This window comes from Mesoplodon mirus, assembly GCF_964341445.2.
Source record: "Mesoplodon mirus genome assembly, chromosome: 6".
Lineage (NCBI taxonomy): Eukaryota > Metazoa > Chordata > Mammalia > Artiodactyla > Ziphiidae > Mesoplodon > Mesoplodon mirus.
Window position 1 is genome coordinate 81310014 of NC_138982.1, and position 23120 is coordinate 81333133.

The window sequence follows — 23120 nt, forward strand, 5'->3', positions numbered from 1 at the left end:
GGAGGAGAAGGTGGAAGCCACAGTGTCTTTTATGTCCGAACTTTGTAAGTCACACACCATTATTTCTGCAATATCCTGTTGGTTACACAGGTCAGCCCTATTTACTGGGGGAGGGGACTGCATGAGGGCATGGACATCAAGAGGTGCATGACTCATTGAAGTCATCTTCGAGGGTGGCTACGACAATGTAAAAGAATGGTCTTATACCTTTCTCCCCCAAAACTGATTATTCTCTCCTTTCTCCCTCAAGTCCATCCTTCGTTTGGTTTGTTGGTTGGTTGGTTTATTGTGCAGCAGTATCAGAAGGGTGGTAATGAGCATTGGTTTCTAGGAATGTTGGAAGTCAGTGAAATATCAGCTCTATAATTGTTTCCAAAACACGTGTATCTCTGTATACCCCATACAGACTGTTTGAAAATTAGATAATAAAATAGCCATCCTCTTAATTCTTCATATTATAAATTCACCTGTTTTAATGTAGTAACTCTTTAGTTAATAGAAATAGGCTTCTGGAAATCACACTGGATTATGTAGGGGTTAGGCCTGAATGAAAGTCCTCTCTTCTCCCTTTGCTAGGAAATCTTTTCTGCTTGTCTCCTACAGGCATAAAGGTAATCATATTCTTCCTCTGTTCCCTCTGTGCTCAGCTCTCCACTTGTTAGCTCTGTGACCTTGGACACATTATCTCATTGCTTTGTGCATCCATTTTTTCCCATTTGCAAAATGGGTGCAATAATTGTACCTGTTTCTTGCTTTGTAGGCTAAATGACATGCTTGCAACATACTTAGTATGATGTCTAGCACGTTGGTAAGCACCCAGATGTCAACAACTGCTACCACTGATACTTACTGTGGTGGTGATGGTGGTTACTGCAGTCACACTAAACTCTACATCTGTGTATTTCTAGATGTCTCTTTTACCTTTCCATTTATTGGACAATTACTAAGCACTTCTTAGGCCTTATTACATAGATGGGTGGTATTATCACCATTTTACAGATGGGGAAATTGAGGGTAGAGAGGTTAAATAACTTGTTCCAAAATCACACAGTTATTAAGTTGTACAAGGTTGTGAAATTGGATTAGATTTAAGGAAGATATATCACTGTGAACTTCAGAAGAGCATCTCAAGACTGAAAACAAGAGACTATATAGTCAATCTTTGACTCTTCATAGTTGGATCCTTTATAATCAAAAGATCTTAGTTTAAATCATAATGCCAGGTTGCATCACTTTTACCAGTACATATATAAAGGGAAGGGAATGAAGGAGAGGCAAAATAAGCTTTGCTGCTTTTAAAGAGTTACTGTTTAGACATAGAGAACAGACTTGTGGTTACCAATGGGGAGGGGTGTTGGGGGGGATGGACTGGGGGTTTAGGATTAGCAGATGCAAATTATTATATATGGAGTGGATAAACAACAAGGTCCTATTGTATAGCACAGGGAAGTGTATTCAATATCCTGTCTGATAAACCGTAATGGAAAAGAATATTTAAAAAAAGAATGTCAAAAAAAAAGTTACTGTTTTAAATGCTTGAGAAGAAAAGTTACAGAAATTGCAGTAAACATCTAAGTCTAGTGACAGTTTATCAGAATTTTAAATTAATGAACATTTTTATTATAGAAGGTCCATATTAATTCAGATTCAACTCTGTAAAATAAATTTACAGACTTGACAGTGAGATCAAAATAAGCATGTACCAAGAAGAACTTTAAAAACATAGTTTTGCTCATTTAGTAAACCTGGCAGTCTGTTGGAGCTACTATTGAGTTTATGGAGAGTCACGTTTGTTTTGCTTTTCTCCTCCCTGTGCTTTGTCTCCATCTGAAAAGCAGAGAACTCTCCTTTCTCAGGGAAGACATGTATAATTTGATTTTAAGTAGAGTTCATTGCACAGGGCATAGGGTTTTTGTTTCTTTGTTTTTGATGAATGAGTCCAGTGCTGTGACTTTATATTATCCTGTGATATCAAGGATAATTGTAATCAAAACAAATAGCTGTTAAAATTTTACTCATCAGGTGATTTGGAAATAATTCAAAGAAAAATAAGAGATCATTAAATTACAAACCTGAGGAATATGAATGTTTTTAAAATTTTATTATTCAGAACATGATTTTGTTTCTGGTTATATGCCCACTTAAAAGGCTTATGCTTTTTATTTTGATCATACAAGCAGCCTTTGAATTTATCCAAGGAAGGGAAGACTAGTTTTGGGAATGTCATAAGCTCATAGGTAATAGCCGCTGAAAGGACAATAGCAGATTAGTAGCTAAATAAGATATTGCCAAAGAGTAAATTAATGTAATGGGCTAGCTGGCCATGTAGAGAAGCCTTGGTGAATGTTGGCCAATAGCTAATGGCTGCTGTAGCCAGAGCTGCTAACACCGCTGGTATGTGCGCTGATCTCTTAAGTTCTGAGGAAGACCAGAATGTGACAGGTTTACCTGTCATCTTCACATGTGGAAAATGAGAGAGAAGTGCTGTTTGATGATAATCATGCAGGTTCTGAGTGTCATCCAAAACATGAGAAATGCTGCAGTAAGCGTGGGTTTGTGAGGAGCATTCTAATTCTGAAATACCTCTGTGCCTTCCAGGCTTTCTCAGGAGTGTTGTTTTTAATGTAGCCTGTGCCTAAATTATGAAAATGAACATTTTTCCTGAGAAAGCCTTATAGGAACCTGTTGCCTGGATAAGAATTGATGTTAGGTTATTGATGCACAGAATTTGGATGATCATTGGGAATAAAACTCCTGCTAAGTAGGGCACATCCAAGAAAAACGAAGAGTTATGAATGAAGTATTAGTACAATTACTGACTGATTATTGGGAAAGGCTGTTTACCTGCCTTTGGAGAGTAGGTTATATGCTATATATCATATAACCCTCTCTTGCCACCTGTCCATGTGCCATGCAGATAAGTTAACATGATGCCATGCCATGGGCAATATGAAACTAACGCGTGGATCCTGATGTCATAATGTCTGTGCTTATTTTCATGAAAATAGTGCTATAGATGTTTTGAAGGAAATAAAATAAATTAAACACAACCATTCTTATTAAGAGATACAAACATTTTTTCCCCAAAGGCTGAGTTAAATGTATATAAGGGTAGATTGTTTTGAGGAGCAATTGGGAATTTAGGAAGGAAGTATAGTTTTTAAAGAGTGGCTATCAAAATGATAAACTGAATAGCTAATCCTTAAGAGTTCCTTAAGCTACAGTTGCTATGTATCCTTGGGGTCTTTTGTTTCTTTCTCAATTAAAAAATTCAAAGTAGAAAGATGCAAAGACCAAATGTTGCGTTCAACCATAACATTTACTCTACTCAACATAGGATACAGGAAAGCTACAGTCTCGAGAGAGAGACAAAACTTCTGAGTCTGTTTTTTGGTGTCCCTAGCCTTGATAGCCAAGGGCGGTGGACTTCTAGGGCAATGGCTCTTGGAAGTTGCCCATCTCAGTCAAGCCACCTCCCTTCTTGCTCAGGGCTTAGTGTGAAGTTTTTGAGAGAAAATTTGCCTAGCAGTATATTCCCAGTCACGTGTGTGATGACAGGGATGCAACTTGACAAGCCACTGAAACAGTAGTATCTTGCCTACCCGAGATGGAGAGCCAGTCTGGACACAGTTAAATGTCTGTTTAAATGTTAATGGAGGCTGTGAAATAATAATGGACCTTAAAAAGTGGGGGGGGGGGGGCAGGGGTTCAAGTTAGTTGTAAAGTTATACGTATTTTTAAAGGATTAGGCAAAGTAAGCTCAAGTGCTAAGACATTTGACTATAAGATGCTTTATTGAATAAGGGAATTGGTACTACAATGGCTGAAATTTCTTTTTTGCTGGTTGTGTCTTCCATTTGTATGAATTACAAAGGGGACTGTACCTAGAAAGCAAGCAGCTGAGTTTGATTTATGCTTGGTGCTTCTTCCATCACCACTGACCCATATTACTTTCATTGCCTCCACTCATTCACCCACTTAAGCAGATGGCATATTGTAACACCGTTCAGAATTTTTAGCAAGTTTTCGCAGCTGTACACTGTTCATTTATTTTCAAGTGAGCTAGACTCCAACTGAGTATTCATGCTCTGCTAATCCCAGCTGTGGCAAGAGCTTTGACAGAAATGGTCTCTGGCTCCCTGAGTCTGTAACTTACTCAAAGATACCATCTTCTCTGTACCAAGACTTGGCCAAGGCACATACTTAACTCTAAGCAGAAGGAAATTCAGATTTCATAGTATTGGCCATATTCAAAACAACGTTCCAGATATAGCTCTCAGCCTGCAGTTGAGGCCACGTACTTTTCTCTCTGGGGTGTTACAGCATTGTTCACGCTCTCTCTTGGGGCTTTTAATTTGCAGATGCTAATGCTGGAGACCGTGGACAGACCAATAACGCCGCTTCCGCATCAGCTTCCAACTCCACCTGAACAGTCCCGAGCAGCCAGCTGCACAGGAAAAACCACCAGTTACTTGAGTGTCACTCAGCAACACTGGTCACATTTGGAAAGAAAATTAAAAAGAGAAAAAAAAAACCTGTTCATTTTAGTGTTCAATTTTTTTATTATTATTGTTGTTCTTATTTAACCTTGTAAAATATCTATAAATACAAACCAATTTCATTGTATTCTCACTTTGAGGGAGACCCAGGGGTTGGGAGGGGTCGTGGGGAGGGGAAAGCGGAGCACTAGAACACACAGTCTCTCTCCCACGACAATCTTTTTTTTATCAAAAGTCTGCTGTTGTACACTTTAAAAACAGGACTCCTGCCTCATGCCCCTTCCACAAAAGAAGAAAACTTTGTTCTGTGCGGAAGTTTTTTTGAACTTTGTTTTCTTTTAAAGTCAAGTGTAAGACTTGGGTATAGTGCACAGCTTGAAATTGGTTGGGAGCTTAGCAGGTGTAACTCAATGGGGACTTAAATGTCACTTGTAAAATTAATCCATATCCTCGGGTACTTGAAGACATGCCTTTGGCGTGTTGATGGCAGGTGTGGCAGACAAAAAAGGAAATGTGTGTCATTTGTAACCCTGGAGGTCAATAAAGTTTGAATCTATAAGGGGAAAATTCTTAATTGATTTGTTAAGGTTTCATTTTGCTCTTAATCAGTGCTAGTGGTGAAGAAACTTACATAGGAAGCTGTCAAAGGAGGAGCATGTGTGCTCTGTGTGTGGATCTTTGTTTGCCTGACCAAAGGTCTCTATAAATCTTAGTACAGTTTTAATCTAGTGACCTAGGAGGAGACTAAAAAGGGTGCTGAGCTGGCCCCTCTGACTGCAGAGGTCAAAAGCTGATGAACCTGGAGGAAGGGGACAGGCCAGGGGGCAGGTCTCACCACTGTGGATGAATTTGTCCAGATATTTTCTAAAGTTGCTTCCCTTGGAAGGATACACTTGAGAGGACATCATAGTTAAATAATGTGAACTATAACAGTCTACTGGTTTATTTTTCATATTTTTTAATTGCAAAATGAGCTTGCAGAAAGTGCCACATTCTGCACATAGTTCTGATTTTAAATCCAAATCTAGAATCTGTATTTAATTTCAGCCTTTTTAACCTCATGCTTTTTAAATTTTATTTATTGATGCATGGATGGTAGGAATATTAAAAACTACACATCAAAATGATATAAACAGTCACTTGTACCTGCTGACTTTATAGGAAAGCTGATTATATAAATGTGTGTATATATGTTATATACATAGATTCAATACTGCCTTTTGTTTTGGGTTTTTTGTTTGTTTGTTTGTTTGTTTTTGTCCACAGTATCAAAATTGACTGGTTGAAGCATGAGAAGAATGTTTCCCCCCAAACCCAGTTAAGAATTTTTGTTTCTGTTTTTCTTTGTATAATCAGTGAACAGTGTAAGAATTAGTCTCTGTTTTTGAAGAAAAAGCAATATTCCTTGGAAAGCAAGGAGAATTGAAGGATTATGTGGGCAGTGAGGAAATAGATTTTCACAACTAGTTTGGTTTATATGTTTAAGGTTGACATCTATGCGGGCCTTATATACTCTAAAATGAACCTTAGTCACCTTGGTGCTTATGGGCCATTACTTGACCTAATGAATCTTTAAGGCACAATCAGTTGTACTTTACATTTAAAGATCACTTGAGTGATGGCCGCCTTTCCCACCTGCCTTCCTTCCTTCCCCAGACACCTTCCAAGGTTAGCTGATAAGATTGTGTGTAACCTCCCTTCACCCTCCTTGTTGCCACCTTAGGACATGTTAGGGGTCTCGCCCTCCAGGTGATCTGGAAGTGGAGTGTCTTGGCAGCCCTCATGCAGGTCCCGGCACCCTGTCCTGCTTCTTAACAAAGTGTGTGTGACTCTCCAAGAGAGTCGTACTGCCTGCTGACATGACCCAGTACCCAGAGAGACAACGGTGAGCCATCTTAGTTTTCACTCACTGTCTAGCTAAGCTCTTAAGCCACAGAAGCGTTTCTCAAACCTCTGGTTATATCAGAGTTCATGAGAAAGGAAACACACTCAGTCAAACCAAATCAAGTTGAATTTTACTTTGCATAATGAGCTTCCGAGAGCAAATTAAGATCTGAAAGAAGTCTGAATCAAAGTATTTGGCAGCATAATTCCTAAAGGGAATGGCTTTGATAGACCATTTTCAGAAAAGATTTATAAAGAAGCTGGACAGCAGGTCTGTGACACAGGAATGGACCTAATTTCAGACCAAACTGCCCAGCCAAACATTTGGACACAGACACTACTCTGGACTTGGTATACTTGCTAGAGTCCATAAAAATCTGTGCTTGTTTTAGGAAACACTTTCCCCCACAAGTGGGGTAAGAGAAGAAGAGAGAAAAGTCAAAGGCTTTTCTCTTATTTTATTGTGTGTGTGTGTGTGTGTGAGGGCTGAGGTGCATGATTTTTCTTTCTCAAGGATCATGGCGGGATCACAGAACTCTTTTATACAAGTGAGATCCAGGTCTCTGAATATCTTTTTGTAAATAATAATAATAATAATAATAATAAAAAGCTCCTCACCAAATTCAAGCTTGTACATTATATTTTCTTTCAATGTTTTTAAGTTTTATTGTTTTGTATGTAAATATGTGGACCCAGGAACTGTTATTAATGAGCAAAAAGTTACTGTTCAGGGCAGTGATTCTGTTTAATAATCAGACAAATTGTAGACGAGCTTTTTAAAGCCATATAGTTTTAACTCTGTACAGTAGGTACCGGCCTGTATTATTGTAACAATAACTCTAGCAATGTATAGTGTATCTATATAGTTTGGAGTGCCTTCGCTTCCATGTGTTTGTCTTTTTGTTTTTCATTTTGGAAGTTTTAATTGGTTTCTCTATCCATGTCTCCCTGTCCCGCCCCTTTCCCTTTGAAATAATAGCTCACTCATAACACAGTACCTTTGCCCCTTCCACAGTTAATTTCAGTGATACCATGCTCAGGAGTGGAAAGAGGAAACCATGTTCATAATCTCATTTCATTTAAGCCCTGCCTTTGATTTGGTTCTGAACATCTGTTTCCTCCTCAGTTGCAGTGACCAGTTTCGTTTCACTCGGTCCATCCAGGGACTTAGTGTAGTGCCAGGGAGCCCTAGAGCTGGAGGATATTGAATAGATTAGATTTTGCTTGTCTCTGTCCCCAAACCCTAACCATGGGTCTTACAAACAGCAGATTCCGGGAGACTTCCACCCTCTCTCTCTTTCTCCTCCTTGTCTACTTCCCTCCCAAATGAGAGAAAGAAATAGAGAGAGAATTAGATTTATAAATCAAAGTTTCTTAATGTATCAGTTTTGATACATGAGTGGTCTAAAATGCTGTGGTGCAATTCCTAGTGGCTGCTGCACGATTGCCACCCGCATGATGAGGACTGTTGTTTTCGCAAGGGAACTTTCCTCCCTCCTGCCACCTCTACCCCTGTTCAGTGAAATGTCATTTTAATTTCTCTTTGAAAAAAATCAGTTTAATTCTTACTGTGTGCACATCATGAAGGCCTTTTTCAAAAGAAAAAAAATCAAATTTGTTTTGCCTCCAAGTACTCCATATGTCTTGAGTAGAAGAAAAAAACTTTACCAAACCAAAGGTTGCTATTTTTGAAATATCACATGTTCATTCCAGCAAGGCAAAAGACTGCACCTTCTTTCCAGCAACATGCTGTGTCCTTTTTTTTTTTAAGTCCTCTTAATTTTTAGACACGTATTTTTGATTTGTGTTTTAACAAAGCCTGCCTAACCAGTCATCTTGTCTGCACCAATGCAAAGGTTTCTGAGAGGACTATTGTATTCTCTATCCCTGTGGATATAAAGACACTGGCATTTCATTTCTTTTTCCCTTTCCTTTTTAAGGGATTTAACTTTGGAATCTTCCAAAGGAAGTTTGGCCAGTGCCAGATTCCCAGAAGTTTGGGGATTTTTCTTTGTTTTAAACCAAAATTGTATCTGATTCTTCTTGTTCATGTTAGTGATCATCTAATCACAGAGTCGAACACTTTCTCCCCTATACAGGAAAATAAACTAAGCATGCTTTACAATAAAATCTGTCTTTTCTGATAGAAACCTGAGCCACTGAAAATAAGAGAAACAACTAGAAGCAGAGTAGAGTCCCAGACTAAGGTCTATGTTTGAGAGGCTTTGAAAGTAATCCCTGGGGTTTGGATTATTTTCACAAGGGTTATGACATTTTATTCAAGTTTGTTGCTCCGTTTTGCACCTCTGCAATAAAAGCAAAATGACAACCAGTACATAAGGGGTTAGCTTGACAAAGTAGACTTCCTTGTGTTAATTTTTAAGTTTTTTTTCTTACTATATCTGTCTACAGGCAGATACAGATAGATGTATGAAAATGTGCTTGCCTGTAAAATTTGCGTTCATAAATGTGTTGCCGATGGATCACTTGGGCCTGTACACATACCAATTAGCGTGACCACTTCCATCTTAAAATCAAATCTAAAAAACAAAATTTATTATATATATATATATATATAAAGGACTGTGGGTTGTATACAAACTATTGCAAACACTTGTGCAAATCTGTCTTGATATAAAGGAAAAGCAAAATCTGTATAACATTATTACTACTTGAATGCCTCTGTGACTGATTTTTTTTTCATTTTAAATATAAACTTTTTTGTGAAAAGTATGCTCAATGTTTTTTTTCCCTTTCCCCATTCCCTTGTAAATACATTTCGTTCTATGTGACTTGGTTTGGAAATAGTTAACTGGTACTGTAATTTGCATTAAATAAAAAGTAGGTTAGCCTGGAAATGAAATTAAAATTCACAAGTGTGTGGTCTTTATTTCAGTACCCAACCTTCTTTTCTTCACCCTACCTATTCTGCCACTGCAATATGTGGTCACATCACCACTTCATTCCTCCAATTAGAGAAACATGAATCTTTGTTATAAAAATCAAGATGTGAACACTAGTTCTCCTTCTTTCAAATGATCTTATTCCATTGTATAGCCCCAACAGGTGCAGCTTCCATCTTGGAAACCTTTGGCTTTGATGTAGAGGAAGCTTTGCAGACACTGCTTTGAAAAGAAAGAATACATCCCTGGAAGGGATGAATTTTTAAAATGTGTATAAGCTGCTGTCTGATTACTGTGTTCATGGTTTGGTGTATTTTCTTTTAACTTTCATCCCATTAGTAATGGTCTTTGGGAGTATCTGTGAATTATATGAACACCACAAACAGTGGGGCTGTACCTCCCAGGTAACCAACACATGTTGTGTTTGAGTCTGCTCATTTCCAATACTGGATGATGTATGTAAACATGTTCTGTCTCTTAGCGCAAAAAGAAACATCATTTTTTTTTAGGGCTGGCTCACTCTGTCAGGCCTAATCTGAAGGCTAGATATAAAGTCATGTGACTGCTGCTTCAATAAAAAAATTTATATTGGATAAAGTCTGGTCCTCTTTATTTACTTATTATTGTGGTGGTGGGCTTAGCTAATATTTGTAAAATAGTTTAACATGTTTACCAGTTGCGGGAGTTTGGGGGGAAGGGTGGGGATCAGCGCAAATATGCAAGATGTCACTTGTGGGATGGGTCTCCTGATGGCATTGAAGTGCATTTGTTTGGGATATACTACTACCTTATTTCCTGCCATATTTGAATTGGGATTGAGCAAGATATCTTTTTAACTTAAAAACTCCTGAAAGACTGCATCGTTAATTTCTAAGGTCTTCCAAAATGTTGTGACGAACCAGTCCTTCGGGATCATGTCTCAGGAGAGTAGTGATGCTGGAAGCCAGTTGAGAAGGTGCTCCAGAAGTGTAGTTAGGAAAGGGAGCACTCAGGTTGCAGCCCCCCTTCATGGAGAAGTCTGTGGAAGGAAGTGAACAAAAGTGATGGGGCGGTCACCCCTCTCTCAGGTGCAAAACTATTTCACCCACCGACTAGCACCTTCCAGTCTAGGAGAGCTGCAGTTAAGGGGAAAACGAAAACCGGTGTAGAAGATGGCATGAGGAGGCCCACAAGTTGTCAGAAGCTGGGAAGGGATGGTCCATTAAATGTATGTTTCTCTTTACGTCCTCTGCTCCAGAAAGGAGAGGACACCCTGGGCCTTCCCACAAGAGTTGTTGATGTCAAGGCTTTAACTGGATCCTTAAAGTCCGGGCCAGGTAGAGATTGGTGGCGGAGGGCTCTAACAGGGCAGCCGGAAGGTAAGCAGTAACTTATTTAGAAGGGCTTTTCTCCTGAGCTTTGGAGACTGACTCCATCCTCACCTGACTGAAGCAAGACCTAGGAAAAGAATGGGGGCCACAGGGATGCCTAGAAACTGACATTTAGTTCAACTGCTCAAGGGCTCAGGGAAGGGACTATAGGGAAATTAAAATGTTTGAGAGTAGGAAAGTTGAATCTGGCTCCTAGCCCTATAAACTGGAGATGCACAAAGCTGCTGAAAGGAAGTATCCAGTGTGAGCTCTTCGGTGCATCTAACATTGTATCTTAACTGCGCTTGGACTGCACTTAGGTTTTATACTATACGTAATTCATATGTACATATCAATTCAATGTTTGTGAAACTGCCCAGGTGTTTTTAAAATCAATACTGGGAGATGAGAGTTTACCTCCCACCTTAATCTCACCTTGCTCTCACCTTACCGTAGTCTACGTTTAACAACCATTTCAGGCTCTTGAGTGAATAGCACACTCAAAATTATTTCAATGGGAAAGAAGAGATGTATATATGAATACAGTTAAATGACATTTATATTTCCAAATGAGTATAATTAGACAATTACTGGGGGCAAAATCTGCATTCATTGTGTTTGGAAACAGGAGCTCCTTCCCCCTCAGTTTCTTTTCTAAAAATGAGTACATTCTGTGTCCCCTTGATGCAGAAGAGGCTGGAGGGATGGCAGAGATTATGTTTGTTTGCTTTGATTTATAGTCTCAATGACTTATGTTCTCCAAGTTTGGCCTTCCTGTAAAATGGTAAAAGCTAAGACTATATCTGTTTCTTAAAATTCAGTTAACTTGTAGCTTCATTTGCATCAAAATATTAACCATTTAAAATTAATTACTACATTTTAAATCACTTACTTTAAATTTTTATATAGGACAATTATGAGCAAACCAAGTTAAATTATGCATTTTTTTAATGAATATATTTTATTTATTTATTTTTGGCTCCGTTGGGTCTTCGTTGCTGTGCGCGGGCTTTCTCTAGTTGCGGCAAGCGGGGGCTACTCTTTGCTGCGATGCACGGGCTTCTCATTGCGGTGGCTTCTTTTGTTGCGGAGCATGGTCTCTAGGTGCGCGGGCTTCAGTAGTTGCAGCACACGGGCTCAGTAATTGTGGCACACAGGCTTAGTCACTCCGCGGCATGTGGGATCTTCCTGGACCAGGGCTCGAACCTGTGTCCCCTGCATTGGCAGGCGGATTTTTAACCACTGTGCCACCAGGGAAGCTCAAATAATGCATTTTTATGTTCTCACGCCAACAGTCTTCAGATATGTAAAGGGCAATAGTAAAATAATTAAAAATTTAGAAATATATACAAATATATAATATCTCTATTTCACCACCCCATTTCTTTTTTCCCCCAGAAAGGAAGGCCAAAAAAGGCTTAAATCTAGCCAAAAGTTAATTATTGAAGTCCTCTTGCCTTGATTTGACATTAACCACAGGATCATATTTGCTAAGCCTGGTTCTTAGGTGTGGGATGCCCTATATAAAGTTAGTTAAAATGTAATTTTCGAAAAATGCAGCAACATTTTTACTCAGAGTGGTTACAAACAAAGCAGACACTTTCATACTCTTCAGCTCTGAAAACAGGTGTGTAAACAGGAACACATTTATTAAGTGCCGTCAGTACAGCCTCGTCACAGAGCCTTCAGCGTTCCAGCCTCAGGAGCCACCCAGCCCCAGGTCGGTTGTGAAGCAGACCTGCACCAAGTCACACACATGTATAACCCCTTCGAGGTCAGTATCCATGTCAGTCAGCATGTATTCCCCACAGCAGGTTGCACATTGTTGGTGCTTAATGATGTGTTTTAATGGATGCAGAGACACAGAATGAGGTGCCCAGAAGGAGGGAAGAATAAACACAGAGACAGGTAATGACAAGCTTGTGACATTTGGTGCAGGCCTTCTGGCCTCTCTCTAAAAGACTCCCTCAGACGCTAATGCACCTGCTGGTGGACACAGGCCTGAAACCCACGGAGCAACTCAGGACAGGAGGCTGTGGGTTGGGAACGGCTGGCGAGTGGGAGACGGGTAGCAGACGTAGCAGTGAAAATACCCAAGAAGCTAATGAACTTGGGTGTGGGCATAGACCCTCAGATGCCCCAGCCCCAGGCACCGTATCCCCTATCCCCTCTCCCACCATGATACTAGATCCCCAGACCCGGGGCCTTTTCTAAGGGGAAGGTGCCCTCGCCTCTCGATAGGCCTGACCAAGGGGCCAGCATACTCTTCATGTAAGGCTCTAGGGGGCTTGGCTCTCCCCAGGCTGAGCTGGGGGCTGAGGAATGCTAGCCTGCCACCCTCACAGCTGTCTTTGTGAGTTCCCTGGAGAGGCAGGACCTGCCCGGCATTGTCAGTGTCTGTCTGTGTGGCCCCAGGAGTGGTGGCTCTGGCTCCCAGGGCTCTGGCTCTGACTGCCATGGGGCGGCCACTCAGCCATTTGTGAAGCTGAACAACTTCTGCGTGAGTTGGGTAGCGAAGGGGTGAATGTCCTGGATGCGCAGCAGCCGCTGGGTGTGCTGAACGTTGATGCTGCGGAGCTCGGTTAGCATAGCCGTGATCTTCAGGAACAGGAACCTGCCGGCCAGTCAGGGGAAGGGTTGGGGGTGTGGCCCGCCCTGCGCCCACCCACCAACACTGGGGCCCCTCTGAAATTGAACACATTTGAGGGTTTTCATCTCATCTCACAGGTCAGCCAAGAAAGAGACAAGGCTTGGCTGAATTCCTGAAGCTTCCCTTTCAGCCTGCAGATGAGGGAGCAGAACAGCCTGGGCCCTGCAGGCGTGGACCCACCCTTCCCACTCGCACCTCCTCCTCTGGGCTTGAGTCCCTGTACACAGGGACGTCCGTGGGAAAACCAGGCATTGCAGGCACCATGTGAATAGGTCATTCCGGGGGGACATCACTGCCGTGGCTGATGGACGGGGGTCAAGATGGGGTGGAGTAGGTGTGGAGGCACGGGCCGCAGGCAGCCGCCCCTCCCCGGATCTAGCCTGGGATCTGGTGTCTGAGACACAGCTCGTGGCACAGTTTCCCCATGATGCCTCCTGGCTCCGTACAGGGGAGGACCGAGCAAAGCAAGACACGGCCACCCCCAGCGTCCCAGGAGGCCAAGCTCGAAAGCCAGCCGCAGCAGGTCAAGTAAGGACTTGAGGTTTTATGTTCGCACCAGCACACCCAGTGCTGGCCTTCCCCCGTCCAGCCCGGGACCTGGCACCAGGTCACAGGGCTGCTGAGGCCCAGCGAAGGGGTGGTAGCCTCTATCCGGTTAAGCCCTGAGCAGCCTTCCTCCTTCAGGTTGTGACCAGAACTAACTAAGGAGTCTCCCACCCCATTATCTGTTGTTTGTCCTGGGAGGTGGTTAGGTAGGTAGTGCTCAAGGGTGTGGGCTGTAGACTTGGCCCGCAAGGATCCATCTCCAGACCCCACCTGCCTGGGGTGGGACCTGGGTCGGTTGCCCGGAGCCCCCAGTCCTTTACAGGATATGATGGCACCCACTGCATGGGGCTGTTTTCAAGATGAAAGGTGATATGCATGTAAAACTGCTTGGCACCAGGGCTGGCTCTTCTCAATAAACAGTAGTTGTTCTAGGTCGACTGGGCAGGAGCCCTCAGTGGAGGTCACAAAGCAGGGTCCCAAAGCCCTGGTAATTAGAGGCTGCCCCAGGAGCAGCTGTGGTCTGCACCCCCAGAGAGACCCAGAACAGTCGGGGGCCTGGAAGCAGGGCTCACACCCCCTCACACCCTCTCTGCTTGCTGCTCGCCGGTGGGCGGGCCCGGGCCGGCTGCACTTGATGTAGGCCTTCAGGGTAATGGCAAACCGCTCCTGCAGCTGGTCCAGCAAGCGGCACTGCCCCACACCCGGGGGGTCTGGTGGGGAGGAGAAGGTGGTACGGTCCCCGCAAGACCATGGGGGCCAAGACAAGCTTGGTCCATCCCAGAGGGAACAAATTGCCAACCACCTTCCAGAGCCAGGAATTCCCAGGCAAGGAAGTGAGGGGGGCGCTAAGAGGGCTTTGCATCACCCCTCTGACCCTAGGAGAAAACAGCCAGAGTCCCCATGCTGGCTGAGCAGTGAGTGGAGGGCAAGGCCATCAGTTGGGACCTTCCCTGGGGAAGGAGCGGCTGCTGCCTCCCTCAGCTGAAGCCGACGGGGTGTGAGCAAGCCTGGGGAGGTGGGGGAGGGGCACAGGGAAGCCAGGTAGGACAGGTGGGGTTATCACCTGGAGAGAAAAGGGAGATGGCCTGCATCAGCACATACTCCTCCTTATGCAGCTGCAGCTTCTTCAGCATGTAGTGGAATTTCAGTACGGGCTCCAGTAGAAGCTGCTGGAAGCCACCTGTAGGGTGGGTGCAGGCTGGAGGGGTAAACTTCTCAGGAAGCTGACCCAAGACCCAGACTTCCCTTACCAAGGTCTTTTTTCCCGGTGCCCAGTCTTATGCCCTGCAGTCCCAGGACCCATGGAACCTGGCATGGCTCCTCTCCTCCCTCCACGGCTGTTTCCCACCCTCTGCCGGGCAGACAGGCATCTCTCGGGCACCTGCGGGGTTTCCAAGCAGTAGGACAGCTGACCACACTCCCAGGTCCTGGTCTCTGCATTGAACACCGTGTTGAATCTCAGCTGGCACAGCTCAAAGGCGGCCGCCTTCAGCAGGGAGATCTGGTCCTTGATGAGCAGGTCCCTGACAGCAAAGGATAAGGAAGAGATGCCGCTTCCTAGGAACCTGCCGCAGGTCAGCACCCCCTCCCATAATCCAGAATCAGGTGGGGGGGTGGTGAAGAGGAGAGGGAGGATGGGCTCCTCCTCCCCCTGCAGATTATTGCAGTTGCCTTCAAACTGCCTCCAGTCTCTCCCTGTCCCAATCCAGCAAGCAGATTCCTCCTCCCTGCCATCTTCCTCTGGTCTCCTGCTACCTTCAGGGACTCTCCGCTGCTGATGTAGCTTGGTGTCCAGGCCCTTACAGCCTAGCCCCATCACCTCCAACTCCCTGCACAGCCACTGACCCCCCAGCCGATGCCTTGGCTCCCGGTCCCTGGCCTCCTGCTTTCTGCCTCGGTTTCCCCACTTGGAATGAGTACCCCTATGGCTTCACTTAAGTAGACTCTGCTAGTCCTTTGGGCCAAGCTGTCCTTGTGCCTCCTAGAGGTCTTTCCAGACTGCAGTCCTTTTGCAAGTGCCAGTCCTCCAGCATGAGTTCCATGCAGCGGGGCTATTTGCTTCCTGCTGTCTGTTTTGGATTTGCTGTTTCTTCTGTTTCTCTCCAGGCAGCCTGGATGCCCTGAGCTCCACCCGCAGCACTGAGCACAGGCCCAGCCACAGTGGATGACTCTAGTATTCACGGTTAGACTGACATCCCTCCCCACCTGAGAGGGGCCCCCATCTCCCCACTGATGGAGGCATTCCAACTGAAAACCCAGGAGGGAGCTCTTCAGGAGGACCTTTGCCTGGCTTTGGTCTCCTCGGGAGTTCAGTCCCTTCTTTTAGATCCACAGCGTTGAGCCACAAATGCCGTGAACTTGATCTTTTCCTTCCGTGTGTCCCCGCTGCTGCCCTCACCCGCCCCCCGCCCCGCCCAGCTCCCAGCCCAGGACCGGGCCAGCAGGGGACCGGCTCTGGAGGCTGTACTCTGCTTCCAAAGCTGGCCCCTCTGATTAGCTGCGATCCTGCGCACATGCCTTAACCTTGGTTTTCTATCTGCGGAATGAAGGTGAGAGCAACTCCTGCCTCCTGGGGTGGTTGTACCCCACACTGGTTGTCACAAGAAATGAGTGGCCTCCCACCCTGGTGGTAGGGTCTGGGGCATGAGATGTTGGTGGGGATCTGCCAGGTCTATGCGTGGAAGGGGGCCTTTCTCCCTGCTCCCTTGACCTTCTCTGCCGCAGCCTGTGGCCACCGTCACCCCAGTAAATAAGTCCTACGTGTCACCCACAGGGCAACCTGTGGGCTCCTGGAAGAGAACCTGCCCTCTGCCTGCGGATGAAATCAGGGCTCCTCATGTGTGATTCAGCTCCACCTGCCCAGGCCTGGCAAGGCCAGTGGCTGACCCCAGGGAAGACACGCCCAGTGCCATCTCCAGCCCTGACAAGCTCCATATCGTGTGGCTGTGGTTACCACCACACCAGAAGGGTCCAGGGTCTCTCATTCACCCCGGTTGCCCAGTGGCTGCTGCCTTCACACCTAGCTCTGGGGCGTCCCGGCCCCTTGTCCTCCTTCTCAGCCTTCTCTGGGCAGCAGACTGCCAGTGACCCCACGTCTGTTGCTGGCCCTTTCCTTCTGCTCCCTCTGGACTTCCTTCCTTTTCCTTCCAACTCTTCCTTTGCTCTTGAACTGTCAACTTGTGATTCCTGCCCCTTTGCGGGGAAACGGGGAGGGGGATTACTTTCTGAACGTCCACCATGTATGTGATGAATGCTCTTCCAGATTGCTTCTTATTCCACACAACGGCCCTGCAAGGTAGGCATTATTAGCCCCTGTCTAGCAGATGAGGAGGCTGAGACACAGGTTAAAGGGCAGGCCGCAGTCACAAAGCTAATGAGCCATACAGACAGCGAGGGCTCCATTCCCCAGCAGGACCAGGTGGCCTGGGGGCAGAGGTAAAGGAGGGTCTTTTGGCACCAACGTCCCCCAAATTCAGAGAAATCTACCCCAGACCATTTGAACCTGTTGGCCATTTCCTGCTCCTTTCCACACCATCCACCCAGGCCCTGTGTCCTACCTGAAATAGGAGAATGACTTTGGCAAAGTTGATGATGCCTTTGAACATGTAGGTTGACATGTCAGCCATGTGGGGCAACAGGGAAGAGATCTCTTTCCCACTATTGTAGGCTGGGGGCTTGTAGTTCCAGATGCTGCCGTCTTCCCCCGCAGCTGCAGGGAGACCTTCACTGAACATAGATCTTCCCTGATCTTGCTCCACTTGGCAGCTTCTTCATTTGACTGAGTCTGCAGAGACTCCGCATCTTGTGGGCACTGCTAAACACCTCTGGCAGCTGGGACATGAGCCAGAAGGGGGAGAGAAGAGAGAAGAGACAGCATATATTCTCCCAAACAGGTTCTGACACAGGCCCCAGGCAGGCACACACAGCCACAGCTGCACCCTGAGTGGCTGCACAGTGGCAGGAGTGTACACCCCACCTCCACACACAGCACTTGTTCCTTCTTTTTGGTCTTCTCCTATTAGGTGGATCTATTAATTCATGGTCCCTCACATCCCTGCCTGGTCAGGGGTGTGTCCCAAGCATCCCTGACCTTGCACTCAGAAACTCAGAGAAAAGGATCTGGGAGCTAAATATGGAAAGAAACAGACTTTGGAGGCCACTGGCTACCAGTTCTCTGAGCTGGACGGGTCACCGAGATACCTGTGAGCACAGGTGGAAGAGGGCACTGGGATCAGACACGGCTACCATTGCTGAGATCTCTAGAGTTTCTTGGTTCAGTAAAACCAGTTCACAAATGTCATGCCCCCTGCAGGTCCTGCCCCTGTCCTCATAAAGCCCTGAACGCCAGCAGCCCTGGGGCAACTCAGCTGTCCATAACTCCATTTATGGCTCAGACTCAATTTCTACCTGCTGCGGAAGGAGAGAGCAGAGTTCCTGACCTGAGCATGAGTCAGAATCACCTGAGGGGTCTTGTCAAGGCACAGACTGCTGGGCCCCAACCTCAAAGTTTCTGATTCAGGAGATAGGGGATGATCTGAGATTTTGCCTTTCTTACAAGTTCCCAGATGCTGCTGCTGCAAGTCCAGGGGCCACTCTTTGAGAACCGCTGGGAATGAGATTGGGGTTCTGAGGAGCTAGCGCAGGAGCTGAGCCGTCTCTAAAGCCTCATACCCGGAAATTCTTGAAATGCGTGAAGATGCCATCAGAGGTTTTCATCTGAGTGGTTATCAACTCCCTGATCATCATCTGCTGCTCTTCAGTCAGAGCCTTGGCTCCAGGGGGCTGAGTCCCAATCCGTTCTCTCTTCTTCCTCCTGATCAAGGCCCGCTCCTGCTCCACGGCCATGTCAGACATGATCACTGCAGGGGTAGCCAGGAGCAGCCTCAGGCACCTGCAGGGGCTCGGGCAGCAGCAGCAGACGGGGACATGCTCGTGACAAGAAACCTGCCTTTTTCCAGACTCTCGAGGACTCTGGGCTCCTCTGGAGAAACACTTGGGGAAGGACGGGTGTGCTGCCTGTGACTGTGGGCTTCAAGACAACTTCGTGGAGCGATGGGAATTGCTCAGGCTTCTGGATCTTAAGGCACTGGCTTGAGTGACGGTTTTGCCACTTTCTAGTGGTGACCTTGACAGGCTCCCTAACCTCTCTTGCCTTCAGTTTCCTTCTTGGTAATCTGGAGTGACAGTGCTCACCTCACACTGCTGTTAGGATCAGACACTGCACAGGAAATGCCTAATACAGCTCCTGGGACATAATAGTTGTTCAATAAATGCACCCGATGATTCTTTTCTGGTGGATCAGATACCAACAAGACTCCTCAGAGGCCCCCAAGATCTCTGGGTCTCCAAGACCCCAGAGAGCTGGGACTACTGCTTAGCAAGAAATATCGACTCCAGCCACTTCCTATGTAGCCGGTAGCCTTAGGTTCTTCCATGGATTTCTGGGGCCCACTTGTGTGTGCAGAGCAAAGCTGTGGGGATCCTGGCAGGGTGGGGACGGCAGGGACTGCTGGTCTGCAGGAAAGGCTCTCTGCCCAAATGCCCAAGGAACTTGGCCCCTGAAAGGCTGCCCAAGGTCTCGGGTCCCTCTGTGATTGATGGAGAGAAATACGCTCTGGAAGCCTCCGGCCTTTTCCCCATGCGCTTTAATCTCAGAGTCCCTGGGAGCACAGTTATACCAAAGCTGGACAGGGGAAATGAGAACCCCCCTGTCACTGGCGGCACACAGTTCCTCGGAGGACGCCGGGTCTGGGCAGCTGGTGGAAGGCAGGGGGTCATAGCACGCCACACGTCTCCAGCTTCCCGTCCCCAATTCACCACCCCCAAGTTGCCTTAAAGAACTATGAAGGGAACAAAATGAATCACACAAGCGCAACAGAGGGGAGAGGCGGGCACCACCCTGGCCAGAGAGAACCTGGCCTCCCAGAGCAGAGAACGGAGACGCGCTCCACCCCTCCACCCCTCTAGGAGAGGCACCTGGCCTCAGGCCGACGCCGCCCGTCTGCGCACGCGCTCGCACGTATCCCGCGGCCCGAGCCTGCTCGGGCTCACGTGCGCACGCCCGCCTGCGCGGCCTGTGCTGGCTTTCCTGCAGCCGCTCTCCAGGAACTTGCGCCGGCGGCAGGCGGCAGGCCTGGCACTGCCGCCGGGTCTTCCGGGTGATCTCGTAGGTGCCCTTCTGGAACGGGCACCAGAGCCGGGCGTTGCGTTTCATGGCTGTGCTGTGAGAGGACAAAGAGCAAGAGGTAGGCCGCGTGGGGCACCCTGGCTCCCAGTCCCCTCCCGACACGGACACTAGTCACACCCTCTGTGGGCCCTGCCTTTGCCTCTGAGTTGGGTCGGGGCCACAGGAGGGGTACAGGCGGACGCTCTTCAGGCTTCTGTCGGTGGGTGCTGGGCTTCCCCAGGGGCCCCGGAGCCGGCTGGAGGAGGGGAGCGGGGGAGGAGACTGTCCTGCAACATTCATGCGGGAGGTGGGCACTTCTTCCAACAGGGCCTGCGCCAGAGCCGCTTTCTGGGATGCTTCAGTGCCAGGCCGAGCCTCGGTCTTTCCCGCACCCTGCCCTTTTCCCCCTCACTCCCAGGCACCCCCAGGTTTCTGTGGAGGCGGCCTCTTCCTGGATTTCTCCTTCTTGGAAGAGGGGGCCGGAGGAAACCTGTCCTCAGGAGCATAAGAGACAAAAGAAGCTCCCTGCCTTCCCCAGTCCCCATTCTAGACTGGGGGGCCAGGGGCAGCCAGAGGACCGGGTAGACTATGGGAGGCTTTCTACCTCACTGGACAAAGGCTTCCCCCTTGGAAAAGCAGATTCTCCTGATGGACCTAGGGGAACAGAGAGGTTCAGAGACCCGTAATAGTGGAGTGAGCGCGCACTGCACCCACACGTCCCCGCATAGCTGTGCCAGGAGGGAGACAAGGGGGTAGATGCCTTTTAGAGATCTTAACCTTCTTATGGCCTAACCCGTGTCCCAGTCCAGCTAAGTGTCTACCCATGCTGTGTGAGCAGAACTCCCAGCAGAGCCCCGTCAACACACAGGAGCATGACAGAAAATAAAATGGTGGTTGGTTTAATTAGTAAGTTTGGGGGAGGTTTGCCACTTGGCAAGAGATCATGGAAACAGACGGCCTGGAGCTTTGTTAGATGTCGATCTGGACTGGGGTCGATGGGGTGCCAGCCTACACCCCCAGTCTTGATCCTATTCCACTCTTACATCAGCCCTCCTTACAGAATGATGCCCTGTGGGCAGGAAGATGACAGTGACTAGGTGACTGGTATGTGCCAGCCACCTCTCTCTTTCATGTGAATTTAATAAGACCAGTTAGCTGTGTAGTTTCAATTCAGTCCAGCTGTATTTACTCTGAGGTTTGCACCTGTTCCTCACTGCTTGGGAATGTGTGAAATCTAGCCAGCAGAGGGTGGAAATGATTGCCTCTTAAATTCCATGAAAGTTAAATACTTCTTCAGTGAGGCCTTTGCAAAAATAATTAATTGTAAAATCCAGTATTTAGGCTGAATACCAAAGATGGGATAAATTCTCAGCAAGGAAGAGCCATCAATAAATGAATGAATAAATTAATAAACAGTGTTTATATGTGACTGGGGCTTCCTGCCCTGAGGGCACACATCCTCACCCCCTCTTTGGGCGAGTGATTAGTTGACATGGCTTAGCTAGTAGGAGGTGGAGCCAGAATTTGAACCCATGTCAGTCTGACTCCAAAACCTGTGTTCTTTTTTTTTTTTTAATTAATTAATTTATTTATTATTTGGCTGCATTGGGTCTTTGTTGCTGTGTAGGCTTTCTCTAGTTGCGGCGAGCAGGGGCTACTCTTCATTGCAGTACACAGGCTTCTCATTGCGGTGGCTTCTCTTGTTGTGGAGCACAGGCTGTAGGCACGCAGGCTTCAGTAGTTGTGGCACGAGGGGTCAGCAGTTGTTGCTTGCGGGCTCTAGAGTACAGGCTCAGTAGTTGTGGCGCACGGGCTTAGTTGCTCCGCGGCATGTGGGATCTTCCCGGACCAGGGCTCGAACCCGTGTCCCCTGCATTGGCAGGTGGATTCTTAACCACTGTGCCACCAGGGAAGTCCCAAGACCTGTGTTCTTAATTCAACATTGTGCTGCATCCTTCACAAGTTGCGTTTCTGAGTGGGTAAACCATTTATTAAACCTCCTTCGTTTCTGTGCAGACTTGTTCCTAGGCAGTTCATTTCACACAGAGCCCTCCATGTCATGTGAGTCCTTTGAGGTAGCTCTCTGTTCTTGTAAAGAAAGTGATTCCCTAAGGTCCTAATTCTTGCCATCTCAATGCTGGTTACAGCACAAGGGACCAAGGAACTTTGCTGTCACTCCAGCCACATCCAGAGGCATCTGGCCCTGCACCCTCTGGAGAGCTGTGGGTCCTCTCTCTCACAGTCAGAGGAGTATGTGTCAGTCCACTGGCTCTTGACCAGTTCCAGGGAGGCTCCATCTGTATTCCACATCCTTCACTTTCTAAGCAGAGGCTCATGTGAGCAGATGGCCATACCACTAAAAGGACCTGCAGTTTTTCTGGGGCTGATGCTGCCTGTTTTCTGCAGATTCAGTGGTTCTTAGCCTTTGTATTTTCCTCATTGTTTATGTTGGAGCTTTTTCTTTTGTTTCTCACCAGCCAGGGCCTTTTACTAAGCCCTTTAAAAAAAAAAAAAAACAGCTTTGGCAAAGGATCTTTGGAGAGCTTTGGGGTGGCTGCACATTCAGGATGGTTCCACAGTGTGTGCTGCCTAAGAAATCATTGACATTGTTGAAGGCTGAGTCCTGGGTGCATGCAGCAGTGGCCTGACCAGGCTGATGTAAATATATGCAGTAACTTCATTTGCTCAAGTCCCAGGTCTCCTATTAAATTAGGGAGAAGGGAGGTCTTCCATGAATGACATACACGGGGGTACACATGGGAATGACTGATTGTGACCCAACAGGACCCAGCTGTCCTACTGTCACCTGGAGGTCAGAGGACTTTGGATTTTGCTCCCTGGGGCTGGAGATGTGGCAGGTACTGTCCTCTCATTGTCAAGAGAGCCTAGCCCCCGCTGCTGGCCTTTGACTCTCTCTACTCACTAACTTCTCTGGTGCTCAGGATCCTCATAAATAAATGGAACCTGCTGGAAGAGGCCAACATGGCCTTCAGCATGAAAAGGAAGAGGAGAGTGTGCCTTTCTGGGGATGTTACCAGCTGATCTGTGTCCATCCACAGGCTGATCTGGCAGGGAGAGAAGTGGAGGCGGAACTGTAGAGGCACGTGTCCCTCAGAAGTCGGC

General features: G+C 46.8%; 2 protein-coding genes across 3 annotated transcripts in view; one reads left to right on the forward strand and one right to left on the reverse strand.

Annotated features, from left to right (window-relative positions):
* The window catches only part of GSK3B (glycogen synthase kinase 3 beta), a 199592-nt gene extending 190340 nt beyond the window's left edge, over nt 1-9252 (forward strand). For both annotated transcript variants that reach the window (XM_082624258.1, XM_082624257.1), the window contains one exon: nt 4362-9252. In XM_082624258.1, the coding sequence (XP_082480384.1) occupies nt 4362-4429 (68 nt within the window). In that variant the 3' untranslated portion in view covers nt 4430-9252. The remainder of the gene's footprint in view (nt 1-4361) is intronic.
* Nucleotides 9253-13104: 3852 nt separating this feature from the next.
* Nucleotides 13105-20045, reverse strand: NR1I2 (nuclear receptor subfamily 1 group I member 2; the record flags this gene model as incomplete). The annotated part of the gene is given in 12 exon segments (XM_082624358.1): nt 13105-13249; nt 14436-14541; nt 14895-15011; nt 15213-15221; nt 15224-15354; nt 17389-17399; nt 17401-17537; nt 17540-17629; nt 17632-17662; nt 18503-18690; nt 19891-19945; nt 19947-20045. Coding segments are annotated over 12 exon segments (1119 nt in total).
* Nucleotides 20046-23120: the final 3075 nt, after the last annotated feature.